Genomic DNA, 13,025 nt, shown 5'->3' on the forward strand with positions numbered 1-13,025 from the left:
TTGCACTCCATCTCTACATTAAAAAGAGTAGTTAGGAAGTAATTGTTATGATTGCCTTATCATTATTGCTTGATTGACTTGATAACATGTGTAACTTTTGCCTTATAGAACCATTGAGTTGATCACCTACTCCCACTTTGGGACAGTGTTTTAAAACACAAACCAGACGCTAATTTAGATGTAGGTACAGATAACGTTTATGCTCTGGAGCAAGACTTCTTGGATGAGGAGGAGGAATTCTCCTATTTCCAATTCTCGGGCGGGTTGATGTAGACCACATACCGCTACGCAGGGACCACTGAGACATCTTGGCTTAGTTGGACACTTTGACATATCCATATTTTGTTCATTTTGAAACAATACATGTATATATTGAACTCGGTTAAGTACTCATACTCTGGAAGAAACCTTATGAAACATCCGTATACTTATACAGATATGTTTAGAATTCCGCACTTGCTTAACTTAATTAAATCCGGAGTATGAAGTGTTGTTTAGTATAATCCCATGCATGCTTAACTCATTAACATGAAAGAAATCTGAATATCATCATCCATAATGCATAAGTGATGTTTTGAATCTCTGGAGTAGAGCTTTGCTCGACCATCGAAATTCAAGGCGTTACAAAAGGAGTGTTGGTGGCCTTGTCCTCCTCGATGACTCTCAAGGCCTCATGTAAGGCCTTGATCTCGGCATGGGCTTTCGCCCTGGCCTTCACAATCACTACCAGCTCTGCAAACTTGGCTTGAAGCTCGGTCCTTACAGACTCGAGGCTCCAAACTGCCTCTTCCAAGTAACCCCTTAGCACGAGCCGAGGGACACTCTCGGTCAATCTTGACTTGGCGGGTTTAGATCGCAGAGAGCTAGGCTTGACACCAAGTAAGAGCTAGAAGATATAACTAGGTCAGTCAAAAAGCTACCAAGGGCAAAACAAACTGTAAACAAATAGAAATTACAACTCAAGTTCCGACCTGGGGTGGCAAACTTAGTGGGGACCCGAGACTGCAGCCTACCCAGCTCTGCCACTGGGGCCTCCTACTCTCCAATAGTAAAGAACCACTTATTCGTCTAGCTCTTATTAAAGGAGGGGTTATTGGTAATAAGGGCTTGACCTTTGCCTGGCCATGAAAAAAATAGCACTAGCTGAGAGAACCCGGACTATTCTTAGCCTAGTATAAGTACTAAAGCTTGTCCATAGTAAGCTTGGTGTGGCCTAGCTGGTTTCATAAAACATAGCACCCAAAGACAACTCGCCACATGTTAGGATTAAGCTGTCTTAGGGAAAGCCTCAAGCGGTGCACTAACTCCCTCACCAATGGGTGGAAAGGCAGCTGTAAGCCGTAGGAAAAGAAAATTTGGTAGAGGCCTACCTCCCCCTTAGGAGGATTGCTCAAAAATTCCCCGACTTAGGGTAGGTGTAGCCCCACCAAGGGATCTGGAACTCTGACCGGAGGGCAACTAGATCCCCCAACCAGAGCTTGGAACTGAAGGGACCTAATGATGGGGTTGGTTCTTGAGAAGATGAAGAAGTTGCCTCTGTTTGGGGTGGCATAACTTCTTCATCCCAAGCTGCCATCGTAGGAGATGGTCCACTCGACGATGCTACTAGCCTGGAATCCAGGCTATTATGAATGGATTTCTCGATGGAAGGCCCTTGACATAGATATCCCCCTACAACCCTTTGAAGACATTACTGTAAGGAAAATAAGAAGGGGGAGAAGAAGAAGAAGCATAGAAGGAAACATACTGGGGAAAGCTAGGTGACCGGATGATCCGCTCAGTAAACAAAGAAGAAGAAAAAGAGAAAGGAGGTCGGCGAAGAAGATAGAAGAAGATGGAAGAAGTTTGCTGTATCCTGACTTATTGCAATATGTGCGTCATGATTATAGCCCATGATCCTGTGTAATCCTCCAATGATCAAAACCATTCATATGACAAGCAATAAATAAAGCTCTCAATTAGATTATTTCAAGCCTTTGATAAATTGATACCTTTTGCTTTCAACATGAATCGGTTACCATAACCTTTATAAAATGAAAGTGTTAAAATATTTCTATTTTAAAAGTTCTTTCAGCATCCTCATCCGAAGGAAGGCCAGTCAAATAAATAGAAAGGTCATTGAAAAAGAAAACAAAATCCCAAAACAAAATCCATCGGCAATAGTCTTGATATATCTTATTGCAGTACATTCGAGCAAATGTCAAGTAGAATTAGGGGTGTTAACAGGCCGGATTCAGGCTGGACCAGCCTCTGTCAAAGAGCGGCCCAGAATAAAGGCCTGAGCCCAGCCCATGATGGGCTGAAAAAGTCCAGCCTGAGCCTGGACCGAGTGTATATGCTGGGCCTGAGCCAAATCCCTTTATCCATGGAGAGAGAGAGAGAGAGAGAGAGAGAGAGAGAGAGAGAGAGAGAGAGAGAGAGAGAGAGAGAGAGAGAGAGAGAGAGAGAGCCACGGTGGAAAGAAGATTCGAGAATGAGAAGATAGAGCTGGTTTGGAGAAGCAAAAGGGAAACAAAGGATTTCCAGGGTTAGGGTTGCTGGTATTTGGAGATTTCTCAAAAACTGCACTGGTATTGAGCCAGGCCAGGCTGATGTGCTGTTGTATGTGGTCCAAGTCCGGCCTTTTTTTTAAAGTGGGCTTGAGTTTTACGCTGGAGCCCAGCCATTGTGCCAAAAACTCTAGCCCAAGACAGGCTCGAAAGCCCAATAAACCAGCCCGACCCATTGACAGCCCTAAATGGAAAGAACCCAAATCAACCAAACAATGGTATCTGTATTATAGGTGCATATAAACTCACTCTGCAATGACATTGGTTATATTCACTGGTGTACAAGTTGGAAAATGAACATTCTATCACAAATAGAGCATGGCACACAAGTTAAATATCTTAGCGCTCCAAGGTATGCATACCACTAGTAGATTTCTTATCCCAAGAATCAGGTAGGTCTAGTAATAGGTGGGCTACAATTAACATAAGAAAAGGTAAGGCTTTGGAAAATCAGTCCAACTTTTCTAACACATCCACTTATTTCTAATATCAGGGCACACTTCATGAGTGGATGGATCACCTTTATCATTTCAGCAGTAGCATCTATACAGTGAGGTTCATATGATTGGTGGCTTGGATATTTCACATGCGTGCCACACTCGCATATGTTTTGACATGTGTATTAGCTGACTTGCCTGTACAAGGGTTTGCAAAGCTGGTAATACATAAGCGTTAATATGGGAATCTATTGGCAATTACAAAATATGTTTAATGCACCAAGAATGGCAAACACTCTCTCTTCACTTTTGAGTATTACTATAATATCCTTTTCTTGTTCTAACATTATTTTGCTGCCAATTTATTGGATCCGGCAAATAAGAGTGGAAACTCACATGTTTTAATTGAGATTTTGCAATTTCAGGGCTTCTTTGATGGTGGATCGAATACAAACATCTCTACAATAAACTTAATATATGAATTTGACGTGTGGGGCACACAATGATGTTCTAATGATTTAATCTAATCCATTCAGAAGATGCATCAAACCAAGCACGAATGGCCACCCGAAAATCAGGCCATTCCAAAACTCAGATGTGTCACAACATGACATTTTTGATGTTTGAGGCATGATTTTAGATGATGTGGTCCATTTGAGTTTTAAGATCAACATGCGTTTTGAGATCAAAAGAGAATAGGATGGGGTGCACATGATGGATGAATGGATTGAATGTGAAAAAAGAAGGAAAAAAAACCACTCTGAGCCTCTTCTCATACCATAGATTATCCACCTACCACTCAAAATGATAAAGGGTACCTCAATAATTTCACCTACCCAGGATTAAAATTTTGCTTCGTTATAGAAGAATCCAAAAGAAAATAAATCCAAAATTGCACATCTATAATTTTACATCTCATAAATTAGTCGTAAGGTATCTTCTCTCTTCCTGTCCTTTCCCTTACAAAGAGAACTGCCATCTCTCTATATAAATAAGTCTCCCACACCTTGTCCCTCAACTATATTTTCCTGCTTCTCCTATATTCAAAGCGCCCACACACACTCACTTCCACTCTATCACAAACAATGGTATTAATCCCTCTTTTGTGAATGAGGATTTTGTTTTGTCCAAGTTTTCTACTAGAAATGATTTAGAGTTTAAGACACGTTTTAAGTCAAAATTTTCATACTTTCATTTATTCAATTACGAACTCGTCACCGTGGTCTTATTTGATGCTTTAAAGTATTTATTATTTCTATGGCGAATTCGATTCCATATGTTTTTATTGTTTCACAAGTGTTTAGATTGCAATTTCTTGAATTTTATGATTTTATATTTTAAGTTCAACTTCGTCTATTCTGTGTAATTCTACATCTTGCCAAATTTTCATTTTTATCAAAAAACGAAAAAAATGGGTGTAGGTTTTATTTTCAAATTCATTAATGGATTCTCTCTTACCCATTTTCTCAAAAACATTACAGGAGAAAAGCATGGAAATCTCCAAAGATAGTGAAAAAGGGGTTGTGTCAAGCGCAGTAGATGGTTTCATTGATTACAAGGGTAACCCTGTTAACAAGTTCAGGCATGGAGGAATTAAGGCAACCATCTTCGTTTTCGGTATACATATACATATACACATGCCTTCTATCTGTCTATAAACACACACACACACACACGTGCGCCCGAAAAAATCCTTTTAACTGATTCAGACTGGGATGGTACCTAAGAATCATGATACCAAATTAGATATCCCTAGTATGACTCACTATGAAGATCATCTGGCACAAACATCAGCTGGGTCTGCTCGAAAGGTGGGGCGCACTGTAGGAATCAATGGACAATAGACTTTGTTCTTACTCAATGTAGAGGTGTGGCCCACCTAATGAGTGGTTCAGCTTAATTTTCAAGATAGGCAATCTTCACAACAGCACCTATCCTTTGTATTGCATGGCTGTCCTACACAAGTGGCATGTTGGTAGGAAATATGGGCTGGCATGCCAAGTGATGGGTTCTCCTATTTCTAATACAGATGTCTAGCTACTAATCTTGTGTTTTATATATGTATCTGTTTTAATGCTTCTTCCTCATCTTATACATGTGGTAAATGAGTAAAGCTGCGGCGGCTCTGGAGAACATGGCCAACCTTGGAACATCAGCGAATTTGATAACATATTTCTACTTGCACATGCATTACAGCATGTCAGAATCGGCGGACATGTTGACCAACTATATGGGAACAACCTTCCTACTCTCTTTGGTGGGGGCCTTCATCTCCGATGCCTATCTCACAAGATCAAAGACCCTCCTTATCTTTGGCTCCTTTGAATTATTGGTAAGTGGCGCTCTCTTTCAAGTTAACTTATAGGCCTTATTCGGATTTTTATTAACATATAGGCCTTGTTTGTAACCTCTGGGGAAAATATATTATGATAAAAATGACATCTAAATTGTCGTATTATTATAATCATGTCAACATAAGTATTAAGTCACTGAAATAATTGTGACTAATTTTCAACTTTACTTCATCTAAAAAAGTCAGCCAGTGGCGCGGACGTGTTTGTAATCTGAGCAAGCATGTTTGTCAGATGGTGTTTTTTCACTTATTTATTTATTTTTTTTAAAAATCACAATATCTTTCCCCGGTAGGTTCCAATTCCAAACAGGGGATATTCTTCCTATTCAACGATGTGAATGCTTCTTTGGTTTATTGCCAGGGCTTCATGCTACTCACCATCCAAGCACGCGTGAAGTCGCTTCAAGAGCCACCATGTGAAATATTCAATCCTCTTGCCAACTGCCAACATGTTAATGGAAGGAAGGCCACTTTTCTTTTCTCGGGTCTGTATCTGATTGCATTGGGATCAGGAGGCCTTAAGGCAACTTTGCCGACCTTAGGTGCTGATCAGTTCGATGAGAATGATTCAAAGGAGCGCAGTCTCATCTCTTCCTTCTTCAATTTCTTCCTATTTAGTCTTTGCGTAGGCTCTTCCATTGGTGTGACCTTCCTCGTCTGGCTTCAGGACAATAAGGGATGGGATGTTGCTCTTTCCATTTCAACATCAGCCATCTTTCTTGGCCTCCTCATTGTCTCTTTGGGATACACCATGTATCGCAACAAGATCCCAGCTGGAAGTCCCTTCACTAAGATCCTTCAAGTCCTCGTGGCGGCCTTCAGGAACCGTAATCTTGACTTACCAAACAACGAATCTCACCTGTATGAAGAGAAGACCGGCAAGAATTCAGATAAGGATAGACTTCACCACACACAACAATTTAGGTTCTTAGACAAGGCCGCAATCCTTCCCCAAAATGAAGAAGCTCTTGTAAGCGAAACGAGTGAATGGAAGCTATGCACAGTCACAAGTGTTGAAGAAGTGAAGATTCTACTGAGGATGGTTCCCATCTTCGCATGCACTTTGCTGATGAACACATGTCTTGCTCAGCTCCAGACGTTTTCGGTCCAACAAGGGATTACAATGGATAACAAGGTAGGGAGCCTCAAGATACCGCCGGCTTCATTACCTATCATTCCCATGACCTTTATCGTCATCCTCACACCCATCTATGATAGGGTGTTTGTTCCCTTTGCTAGAAAGCTAACAGGACTGGAAACTGGGATCACCCACCTACAACGTGTGGCAGTTGGATTAGTCTTGTCCATCCTTTCCATGGCCGCAGCTGCGATTGTAGAATCAAAGCGTAAGGACGTGGCAAAGGAACACCATCTTGTTTTTGCCAATCCAATGATGACTAAATTACCCATGAGTGTGTTCATGTTGAGCTTCCAATTTTTTATATTTGGGATCGCCGATCTTTTCACCTTCGTGGGTTTACTTGAGTTCTTCTACAGCCAAGCTCCAACAGGGCTTCGGTCGTTGGGCACTGCATTCGCTTGGTGCTCCATGGCTCTTGGGTTTTTCTTCAGTTCTGTGTTAGTCAATGTCGTCAATGCCGTGACGAAGAATTCTACAAGCAGCAAAGGTTGGCTAAATGGTAACAACCTCAACACAAACCACCTCGATCTGTTCTACTGGTTGGTTGCCATCCTCAGTTTCCTCAACTTCCTCAACTACCTCTACTGGGCGAATTGGTACAAGTACAAGCAATCTGGGACGGGGTTAGTTTCTGATATGAATGACAATCAGGATTTGTTATTGTCAAAAGGAGATTCAAAATAGAATGCCAAAATATTGAATTGATGTCAACGTTAATAATGACCAGAGATGTTATTTGGTTTTATTTCAGTTATTGTCTCTTTGAAATAATTATAATAAAGATTTAGTAGCTCCGTGCTCCTCTCCACGACTAATGGATTTTCATCATTTTGTGATTGTTGATCTCGACAGTCTCTGAGCAAAAATCACCATAGTCTGATGATTCTTACCCTTAGAATGGTGGTCATCTTTGTTACAACTCTCTGTTTTCTAAGCCATAGATCAAATCGAGGCTTCATTTGACTAAAGTGTTTTGTTAGATCATGCATTGTTTTGTAGAATCAATGGCTCATATTTGTTTTTGATGACCAATCATTGGCATGGAATATGGTGAGCCCAAGACAATAGGCCATAAGGCGGCATGTTGGAGGATATGTGTATTTAAGTTAAGCATATACATGTATGTGGTGTTAACGTAGAAATATCTAAACTTAGATGAGTTTGACTTGGTCAAAGTTTTGTTGGATAGGCAAGTGAATTATGGATATGGCCTGTGGTTTAAGTAATATGTAAAGATTGATTTAAAAATCTTCTATTACAAGAAAAGTTTGGTGGCGAAAGTTTATCAGTTTATAAATACATGTGTGGACACCCCACCTAAATATCAAAAACACTACTTTTGAACCAATTGGCTATGTTTCGATAAATTGCACTTCAAAGTCCCAACAACTATTGAACGCCTAGGCAAATTTAGAAGTAGAACCCCCCGACTCATCCCAAACAAGGTTATCAGACCCGATCCATGGACCTCTCCCTCAATAGGAGCTCTTAAGTAGCACTCAGCGAAATTCATTATCTTGGCAATACTTCGATAAACTCATCACTTTGAAACCTAACCAAAAAAAGAAATGTCATGACTAAACCCCCTTCCAAAGACAATGAATGACTTAGATTTCTCGATTCGTGACCCCACGCTCAGAATCAATCATACAAAAGCCCGAGAAGAAGGCAAATTAAGTCAATTAGTCAAAAACTAGAGGAATCGTCAGCTCGCCAACCACCTGACACCCCTTAGCACCAACTAATGATTTAAATACCACCCTGACAGATCTTGCTTGCCAAAATTTTTCCAAGTGTCCACCGTCGACCCACCATGAGTCAACGATCTGAGTCTATAAATTCGACCCTCTAGCACTCGAATAAATACATTAGGAGAGAAGACAATGTTATTAAAAAAAAAAGAAAAAAAAAAGAAAAAAGAAAAAAAAGAAGCCAAGAGAGAGCAAAAACAGTAGAGGTCCTCCGAGAGACCTAAAGCTAGGTCAAGAGCTCGTTTAGTAAGGAGGATATGCCTTCTAGGAAGCCCAAACACTATCATACCCATGCCTAGATTCGCCTCAATGCAAGCTAGCCACAGAAAAGTCAATTTGTCAGAACAAGTCAACCAGTTCAAGAGTAGGGTTAGATTTAAGGATGTCTGACTATCCCTTTTGGCCAAAAAAGAGTATCTGAATTTCCTTTTTCTTTCTCATATCTCTATCAAGCTCAGAACGTGGTCCATTATGTGCATCCCAACATATCATATGCCATTTCATTTCTATTGTTTTACTTTTACTTATTTTTCTATTCACTTTGCTCGCTTGCCCAGGGTCGCTTGACTCTACATAGTAGGCTAGCAAATATTTTGTTTTTGCATTCCTAGCCCCCTTATAGGACTATGCGAAGCATGGTAAGATATATTCTATTGTTGCAGGTTTGAAATTCTCTGAAAAGTTGCATATCCCTTAAAGTAGAGACCGTACGAAGTACTAGTAGCAGATGGTGCATAATCCCTTCATCTTCTATAACCAAGACCTTTACCCATACCTTTGGGATTTGAGGCCAATTACGAGAACCATTCAGGTTGGAAAATTTCACGATTCCTTAATCACAAGGCAAGTCCACATACCCTAGCCGATCATGGATAAAAAGTGAGCCTGATTGGCTAATGGAAATTTCAAATATTCAAGCGCACCATTTTTTGGCCACCTTGGAAAGGTATTGCACCAAGGAAGTAAAAAGCAATCAGATCAAATTAGACACATTCCACACCATGCCCAAAAGTGATGAGCGCGTGAGACTCATCCATCTCTCCTTGCGATGGTAGTGTTGGGACAGACAAAAAGGGGTTGAGCCCATGAGTGGCGTATACAGAATGGTGACTCCACTGGGGAGTATGATGGTATTTGCCAGCTTAGGTCCGACTTGAAACAAGGGGTATACAACTCTCAAGGGAATTACACTACTTGCAATCCGTCATCTAATGTATACTGAAATTGCGGTAATGACCGCTTTAGTTGAAGTGGGAATATGCCAAGATGTCCTAGAGGGGGAGTGAATAGGACTTTTTAATATTTTATGATAATTCAAGACATATCAACCTTATCCTGAATAAATAAGCAAGTATCAGGATTTCTTCAAAATAACTCTAATGGTTTCCAAGCCAAATAGAGGATCCAATCACAATACTATTCAAAAGATAAACAAGATGCACAATATAGTTTATGATGGATGTGATTGTGTGTGAGATGTGATTCTACTTAGTTTCAAATAATCATGTACGCATGGGATATGAGAACATTCAGAGAAATCAGACAAACAGTAGAAGTAAATAGCAATCTCAAACACAATTATTTTTTATAGTGGTTCGACTACTTGTCTACTCCACTTCTGGCGAACGCACTCAACCCTTGAGTGTACCGGATCTCATTAACAGAGGTTTCAAATCAAGTTCACCTCAAACCAGTACAACCTATACTAGGCTGACTCTAATGTGTCTACATAACACAAGTTTATGCCCTACACAAGAGCAAGTGCCACACACAGCACCCAACTTTTAGGCCACACAGGCCAAGGATCCACACAAGGAACCTACCAGTTTATGCTCCCATGAGCAAGGGTCAACACACAACACCCAGGTTTTAGACCACACAGGTCAAGGACCTACACAAGGACCTAACAGTTTATGCTCTCCATAGAGCAAGGGTCAACACAAAGCACCCCCACGTACACTCCCGTCGGAGGCCTCCTATGAGGACTTAAAAGGGGTGAGAAGCACCTTAGACCCAATCCTACAAAAGGAATGATCACAAGGGTTCTCTAGACTCTAATGACTTATAGATAAGTAGATGAGCCCCATTAAGCACGTTGATGAAGATCTCCTCCTTTGATGACAAAGAATCTTCAGCTTCCTTGAACCGCAACTCAGATGATGTTCCAATGTAAGGCAACGGGTTGGGTCAAGGTTATGATGGAATCCTACTCTATTAAATATTTTCCTATAAAGGAGACAGACTGATTCTAATCATCTATGTATTTAAGGTATCCTAGCTCAACGATTTGCCATTAAGATGGTAGCTATAAGATCCTTGAATGCGGAAGTTCATTCCCCAATCCACTCTATTGATTATCAATGATGAGGGTGGATTGGAGGATGAACTCCCATGAGAGAAAAGGCTTAGGGTATATGATCTGAGTTTAAACACTCAAAAGCACTCTATATTTTTTCTACAAACAACCAAAGGCAAGCTCTCATTAAATAGGCAAAAATTTTCAATAGATATAAAAAAGACATATTTTTGACAGAGTTTGATATCATCGAGCTGGGTTCGATATCATTGAGCGCATACTCTCAATAGCATCGACTGGACGCTCAATGATACGAACTCAAACTGTTAAATGCTTTTGAACCTTTTCGCCAATTCGTCGAGGGGATCGAACATGCTTCAATGTCATCGGATTTCAAACTCCGATTTCATTGAAACGAGGTTTGATTCCTCGACATTTGAAAATGAGAGAGCAGATGCCTTTGCAACTTATCAGGTATATGATATGATTGAGGATCCTTTGATATCATTGGAATTTGAATATTGATGGTATCGATGACGGTGTCGATTCATCGATAATTTCAAGAAATTTTCCTATAAGCTTGTTAGACAGTTTATGTCATATTTAGATGACATCGACCACGTCTTAATATGATCGATATTTAAATATCGATTTTATCGAGTGATCCTCGATACGAGAAATATTTTACCTAAAAACTTGCTTGGTAGTTTAGTGTCTCAATCCGATATCATTAAAGATCTATCGATACCATCGAGATTTGAATTTTGAGGATATCGAGACTCTCTTCGATATATCAAAAATCACATGATTTACCTTAGCAGTATATTGGACACAACTGACTAAATGTCAATTTTATCGAGATGTCTCGATGGACTCGAGATTCAAAATTCGATGATATCAATAGTCCATTGATTCATCGATAATTCAGTCTAGAGTTCTTTGTGGTTGCTGGACATCTGAAGTCCTCATTTCAATAATATTGAGTGAGTTTCGAGGACATCGAAAATAGGGTTCGATTTCATCGAACTACGTGTCGATAAATCAAAAAATGTGGAAAACTTAAAGATTTTCCTGATTTGCAAATTAGTTTTCTCACCTAAAACTCTAGGATGTTCTATCTAATTTTAAGGGTTTTATATGCCTGGTGTTTTGGGACATGGGATGTGAGGCCGAGGTTTACCTCTGGCAAGTTCGGGCGCACATCCTGTTGAGGCAGACGCTTGAATAATCTTCCTATGGGGCTCACTTGTCTGCTGACTTAACACTCACGCTAATTGACAAACCAGGGCACTTTCACATACTGGTCCCATTTACTTTTCGTGTCTCTACTAAACATCTAGTGAATATTAGTCCATACTAACTCCCTAACCTACTAACACATGTAGATATTGGACATATTTACTTATCTGCATTTACTTTCTAATATTATTTTCATTCTTGTATACCTCAAGTACATATTGATCCTACCATTATATTTTTGTATGTAGGCAGTTGCTCATATAAAAAAATACATTAAAAAAAGCAGGAAAAAAAAGAAAGAAGACAAAAATGGTAAGTCAGTTTACAACCATTGCACCCAAAGGCAAGCTGTGGATTCGCCGCCCTTCGAAGCCAACACTGGTATACTAAAGAATTATTCGCACTCAAAGACATGATTGAACTAAAGCTCAAACAAAAACAATATAAAAACTAAATAGAACCGAAGGATTGGAGAATGAGGAGGATTCCGAGAAAGCTCCAAAATTCCTTGCTCTATCCCTTCTACTCTAATTCATATTTAGGAAAGCTTAAAACATGCCTTTAAATAGGAAAAATCCACACTGACTTGGAACTGATTTCAATTTACGCACTTTTGTTACGCTTCAGCTATAGCCGACTGTAGCCTTCAGTCATACCGAATATACCTTTGGTCGCACTGAATTATCTCTGGGTTGTAGCTGAATTTCTCCAATTTTCACCTGAAGTCTCTATCTTCCTTAGGTTACACTGAACCTATCTTCAATAACATCAAACATGGCTTCATTCAAACCCAGTGTCGAGCTGAATTAACTTTAAATCACAGTTTATTGTTGGATTGTTCTGTACACATTCGATTAGACCGAACCAACCTTAGGTGGGACTGAACAGTCTGTTATTTTTGTTATTGGACTTTGTGATTCCTCTTGTCTTTTCTCTCTCTCTTTTGCACTTGGTTTTCTTAGATCTTTAGTACTTGAAATCTTAATTAATCACCTTTAAATCTCTAAATCTTCTTTTGGTCATTCTTTGAGTATTAAATCTTCTCTTTAATAATTCTTTTCATCTTAGCTCTCTAAATCACCTTGCATAGAAAAATATATATAATTGAATCAATTAATCACATCTATGTTTATAAAACCAAAGCACAATAAGGAAGAAATATATAATATTTCACATTTAATATACTCCCCAACCAGCATTTTGCTGGTCTAGTGCAAAACATGCCAATAACTAATCTTTAAGACCCAAATTTCAAACCT

The 13,025-nt window shown here is 39.6% G+C and overlaps 1 protein-coding gene across 1 annotated transcript; it reads left to right on the plus strand.

Moving 5' to 3' along the window:
• Positions 1-3,991: 3,991 nt before the first annotated feature.
• Positions 3,992-7,230, plus strand: LOC131233814 (protein NRT1/ PTR FAMILY 4.6-like). The gene is made up of 4 exons (XM_058230630.1): positions 3,992-4,074; positions 4,468-4,603; positions 5,101-5,318; positions 5,701-7,230. The coding sequence occupies exons 1-4, from the start codon at positions 4,072-4,074 to the stop codon at positions 7,162-7,164; spliced, it is 1,821 nt and encodes a 606-aa protein (XP_058086613.1). The 5' UTR covers positions 3,992-4,071; the 3' UTR covers positions 7,165-7,230.
• Positions 7,231-13,025: the final 5,795 nt, after the last annotated feature.

Source organism: Magnolia sinica, chromosome 18 (assembly GCF_029962835.1).
Source record: "Magnolia sinica isolate HGM2019 chromosome 18, MsV1, whole genome shotgun sequence".
Taxonomy (NCBI): Eukaryota; Viridiplantae; Streptophyta; class Magnoliopsida; order Magnoliales; family Magnoliaceae; genus Magnolia; species Magnolia sinica.

Bases quoted from the DNA above. Each gene is read 5' to 3' on its own strand.
- LOC131233814 (XM_058230630.1), top strand. The intron at 4,604-5,100 runs GTATACATATAC...AAATGAGTAAAG, and splicing joins GGCAACCATCTTCGTTTTCG to CTGCGGCGGCTCTGGAGAAC. The intron at 5,319-5,700 runs GTAAGTGGCGCT...GTTTATTGCCAG, and splicing joins TTGGCTCCTTTGAATTATTG to GGCTTCATGCTACTCACCAT.